At 38.9% G+C, this 5,487-nt stretch overlaps 1 protein-coding gene across 1 annotated transcript in view; it reads left to right on the top strand.

The window, feature by feature from the left end:
• The first annotated feature begins 248 nt into the window (after positions 1–248).
• Positions 249–5,487, top strand: part of LOC128689693 (UDP-xylose and UDP-N-acetylglucosamine transporter) — a 17,915-nt gene continuing 12,676 nt past the window's right edge. Inside the window, exons 1-3 of the mRNA XM_070087562.1 lie at positions 249–393; positions 982–1,084; positions 1,509–1,640. Of these exons, the coding sequence (XP_069943663.1) occupies positions 1,004–1,084; positions 1,509–1,640 (213 nt within the window). The 5' untranslated portion in view covers positions 249–393; positions 982–1,003. The remainder of the gene's footprint in view (positions 394–981; positions 1,085–1,508; positions 1,641–5,487) is intronic.

Below are 5,487 nucleotides of genomic sequence, written 5' to 3'. Positions count from 1 at the left end.
AGGGTAGGTGCCTGAGCCCGAGCCTTTAGCTCATAAGACTGTCATTCCCATTAGCCCCCTTGGGGCGGGGATGGCGGACCAGAGAGGCCTAGCTTGTGGCTAGGCCTGGGGACAGTTAGTCCCAAAGATGAGGAGGTACTTGTGCCTCCTCCCATGGGAGACTTCGGTCTCAGACACTCCCTAAAGAGGGAGCCAAGGCCGGGCCACCACTTGGAAAAGGCCCGGGCCGGGAGAATACCGGCGAATCTTTAATAATAACAACAACAACAATACTTCCAGGGATGAACCAGCGTGTGGAACTCTGATCACCTTCGCTCAGTTTGTTTTTATCGCCATAGAAGGTTTTGTTGTTACAGCTGACTTTGGGAGGAAGAAAAACTGTATCCCCATCAGGTGAGAGAGAGAGAGAGACGGGGTGGGGGGGAACTGAGAGAATGCATGATTTCAACAAGTTTGTTTTTAGTAGACAGACTACATGTTGTGACTAGTAAGCTACGCTGGTATAATGTCACGTCTCTTATTATATTAAATTAAAGTCTGTAGAAGACCAATATTTAGATATAATGATATATTTACTATAATATTTTTATAACATAGTTGCCTCAAGTCTTACAACCTTAAAAGGAAGAAGGGTTGTCTCCATGCTAGTGAAGGGCTCTTGATCCAAGAAATTAAGGCTGCCCTCCTCTTCCTGGGATTAAACCCAATTACCTCCAATTCCTCAGGCGCTGTATGATCTCTTTAATATTAATAGTGCTAATGACATGAAATAAAGTTATCTAAACTTGTATTTAAAGCCAGGTTGTGTAATACTCATGGGGAAGCACTAAACCCGTAAGGTTTAACGCCTGTCGTCTAATGGAAAGTAGTCAGGCTTGATTCAATTAGAGGGAAGGGCAAAACTAAATCCCCTGGATCAAGAGCTCTTTCCCAGTATCAAATACAATAGTAATTCTGTCTCGCTGTCTTCTCCTGTGCCAGAGAATACTTGGTGTTGGTGGTGATGTTCTTCTTGGTCAATGTCACCAACAACATGGCCTTTGGATTCAAAATTTCTGTTCCACTCCACATCATTTTCCGCAGTGTAAGTGTATAGTTTACATTATTATGTTGATGAATGGTTCAGAGAACCGACAGGTTGATAAATTAGACACATGTGCAACACTTGGGTATCTTTATGTATACTATGTTTTGTGTACCTCGATATGCGTTCGTTGGTATGTCTACGCTGCTGGTTATACTGTTAGTGTATCAGGATGTGTATGTTAGTATGTATATTTTTATACGTGCGTGTTCGAATATATATGCTGTTATGTGTTGTTATTACGTGAATGTTCGGACATATGCATTATAACGATAAACCCTTGACTAATTCATTATGAAGGGCTAACGCAACCTCGATTCTCCTTCGTAAATCCCGTAAAAATCACGCTAAGTATATTCTCCAATTTCCCCTGCATGTTACTGAGGAGGACTTAATTTTAGTTTTCGTTTAATATTTGTGGCAGGGAGGACTGATTGCCAGTATGATTTTGGGGATCCTGGTTCTGGGACGTCGATACTCAGTGTCGAAGTACATCTCAGTCTTCATGATCACCTTTGGCACCATCATCAGTACCCTTGCTTCTGCTGAACATGTGGTTAGTGGTAATACGATATAATAATATATATCAATATATATATATCAATATATATAAATATATATATATATATATATATATATATATATATATATATATATATATATATATATATGTATATACATATATATATATATATATATATATATATATATATATATATATATATATATATATATATATATATATATATATATATATATATATATATATATATATATATATATATGCAAAACAACCACTCTGAAAGAATAGAGAAATTCCAAGCGCTTTCGTGACTACTCGCATTATCAAGAAACTATGGATAGTTCCTTGATAATGTGAGTAGTCACGAAAGCGCTTGGAATTTCTCTATTCTTTCAGAGTGGTTGTTTTGCATATTCTGAAATCACCTGTTTACTGTGATCTTATTGCATATATATATATATATATATATATATATATATATATATATATATATATATATATATATATATATATATATATATATATATATATATATATATATATATATATATATATATATATATATATATGTCGTGCCGAATATGTAAAACTGGTCAATTAGCAAGAACTCATTTAAAATTAACTCCTTTCTGAAATTTTCTCTTATACGTTTAAAACTACATTTTTTTCATTAATGTTCATGTAAAAATTTTTAATTTTGCACCAAAAGAAACTTAGAAAATTTACCTAACCTTATTATAACAAGAACAATTTATTTTAGCCTAACCCAACTAAATATATTTTAGATTTGTTTGCAATAATTTGATACTAAACAAACACAGTGAAATATATTTTTTTCGTTAGGTCCAGAATGATTTTGGCGAAATAATTGCATACACAAATTTTCACTTGTCCTATATAGCAAGATGAGCGTTGCTATTTAAGCCAAGATCGCTAGTTCTGCCTATTCGGCACGACATATATATATATATATATATATATATATATATATATATATATATATATATATATATATATATATATATATATATATATATATATATATATATATATATATATATATATATGTAAATATAGGGAGGTACCACCTCTAGAACTGTCCTGGGGACCCTCATCCTCAGAGTAAAGAATAAACTTGCTTCAGGGAAAACTCAAGGTTCTCCCTGATGCTGTTTGATAATTTTCTCCTACCACCCCCTATATTTCAAGTATGTTTTATTTAAAGACAAAATACATTGGCCAAACATTCACAAAAATACAACAGAAAGTAAAACAACATAGGTAACTCATAGCTACATCTCGAATACTTCGTCCAGCACCCCGGTGGTGGGCCGTGTGCCCAGAATGCTGCAGGCATTTCCTCTCTGGATCGCAACACTGAGTCTCTGAAAGAGGAAGCTGGTCGCCGTGTGGTTCTTGGTTTCTATGATGAGCCTTTCACCCAGCTCTTTGAGGAACTTTAGAGCACACTTGCCCCATGCTCCAAGGGTCTCCGACCCTATTGGAATGAAGTTATAGCAAGGGGGAAGGTCTTCATATTTTCGGATCTTCTGGGTCTCCCTGTGGCTGGCAGCTCCACCTCCTTCCACTACTGAGTATGGCAAGTAGGTGTCTGCCAATGTGGCGGCACAGGTGTAGTCCCAGGCAATCTGCTTTCCATCCTTCCAGGGCAGCATAGTGGCTCCATCAGGACGCTTTTGACTTCCATCAGACCTCTGTACGTGGGGTTCCCGTTGAGCTGGGCAACGGGCTGTGGCGAGTCTTCTCTTTATGATGTCATTGACCTCCTCATGTCTGGCATACTTCCCTTCTGCTGTGTGACACACGATACCACGAAGTCCGAATTGATCAGCTGTCGCCCTACCGCAAATACACCTATGTTCGGTGAGGATGGGGGCGGCTAGGCGAAGAGTAACACCAATCCGAATGGCCTGTGGGTCGAGACGGGTGCCCAGGGAGGAATTGGGAACCGCTAACAGGAAATCTCCTGAGTGTGGTGCCTTCACTGCCAGGAGACGAGCTTTGTCCTTTCCTGAAGCATTGGAGAGCATTGTGTTGGCGATTTTTTCCATGACCGGTTTGTCCCAGTGGGACTGTTTGTGCTGTTTGGGAGGAGCTGGTCTACTGAAGGAGTCTGTAAGGGTGTCCCACCGAATCGCTGCTTCAGTAAACCTGGGGTCTGGAGCTCCTACCACGTCTCTCAAGCGTTCGGGAACTATCTTCTTGACTAATGCACTGGAAGCCAAACACGAAGACAGAAAAGCAGGTAAAGCAACATGCATTGCTTTGCGCACCCCTATACCTCCCAGTCGCACTGGAAGGGTTGCCCGATTCCATTGCTCATCCTCTAGTGACAGGTTCAGTGCCTTCTTAAAAGTTGATCTCAGGTGTGCGTCATATTCATCGAGTGTTGGGTTGTCAAAAGAGGGTGCACACCTCAGGAAGTGAGTCTTGTCATAGTAAGACACCTTGTGAGGAGATACAGAGCATCATGGGCATCAAGATCGCTTATTCTCTCCTCCATTCTCATCAGGTCATTCAATTTGTCCCTGAGGACAGTGTCGATGGCCTGGTGACCCAGCGGTGCTCCCAAGAGGGTACTGTTGGACGGAGTGGTAGTAGAGACTTCCGGGAGGATTCTTCACACAGCATTGATTATTTCCTGGTTCGCTGTGACGATTTCACACTTGGAGGGAATGAAGATGAGTCCCAAGTCTTTTCCCTGTGTTTTCACCAGTTGTAGGTCCCCCACCAGGGACTCGTCAGTACCTGCCAGAGTGCCGTCATCCAGGTACCAGATATTGAGCTCACTGCGTAGGCTGGAAGTTAGTTCTCTTACTGCCAAGCAGAAGAGAAGTGGAGCGAGTGGGTCACCCTGCTGAACACCCTCTTATGATTGAATTTCATGTTCTCCAAACAAGAGAATTGAGGGTTTGCTGTAGCCGGCTGAAATGAAGGGAAAAAGCCCCGGGGATGTCCCCTGAGCTGGGTTAAATCCCGAAAACCCCCAAAAGCCCAGTTGGGTCTGGAGAAAAGTGGCAGTTTCAGGCAATTTTTCCCTTACTGCTATTGGCAACGAGAGGCAAAAAGGGGTGTTTCCAACGCAATTTTGATTCCCCCCCCCTTTTCTTCCCAAAACAGTGAGGCTCCAAAAAAAAGGTTTAATTTCTTCTGGGTTTCCCCCCCGGGCCTTTGTTGAAAAGTTTTTAAACCCTGGTGGGAAGAATTGGGGGCAGATTCCCCAGTCTGGTTTTCCATCTTTTTGGGGTGCTGAGGTCAATTCCAGGGGCCCCTCCTGCAGATCCTGCGGGAAAAGGGGCACGAAACGCCTTATAAAACCCGTTTCTGGCAAAATTAATTTGTTTATGAGGGGGTCTTCCCGGGGGTTGGGTTTTTGCATGGTGTTTGGGTTTGGGATGTTTTGCCTCTTAGTGTTTGGGGGCCGTTTCTCTCCGGGGGGCTACAGTGTCGTCATTTTGTAATTATTTTTATTGCCCCACTGTTTACCTTCTTAAAAAATTTATATATATATATATATATATATATATATATATATATATATATATATATATATATATATATATATTTTATATATATATATATATATATATATATATATCTTATATATATATATATATATATATATTTTTATTTTTATATATATATATATATATATATATATATATATATATCATACAATTAAAAATATATATAAATATTATATATAAATTATATATATATATATATAAAATATATATATATATATTATATATATATATATATTATTTTATATACATGAGGGGACCCAATTTGGGTATAAATTTTGTGAATATATCAAAAAGTGGTTTAAACTTTAAGGATAATTTTTGGGTTTTTCCCT

Source organism: Cherax quadricarinatus, chromosome 22, assembly GCF_038502225.1.
Source record: "Cherax quadricarinatus isolate ZL_2023a chromosome 22, ASM3850222v1, whole genome shotgun sequence".
Lineage (NCBI taxonomy): Eukaryota > Metazoa > Arthropoda > Malacostraca > Decapoda > Parastacidae > Cherax > Cherax quadricarinatus.
This window is presented reverse-complemented; position numbering and strand designations above follow the sequence as displayed.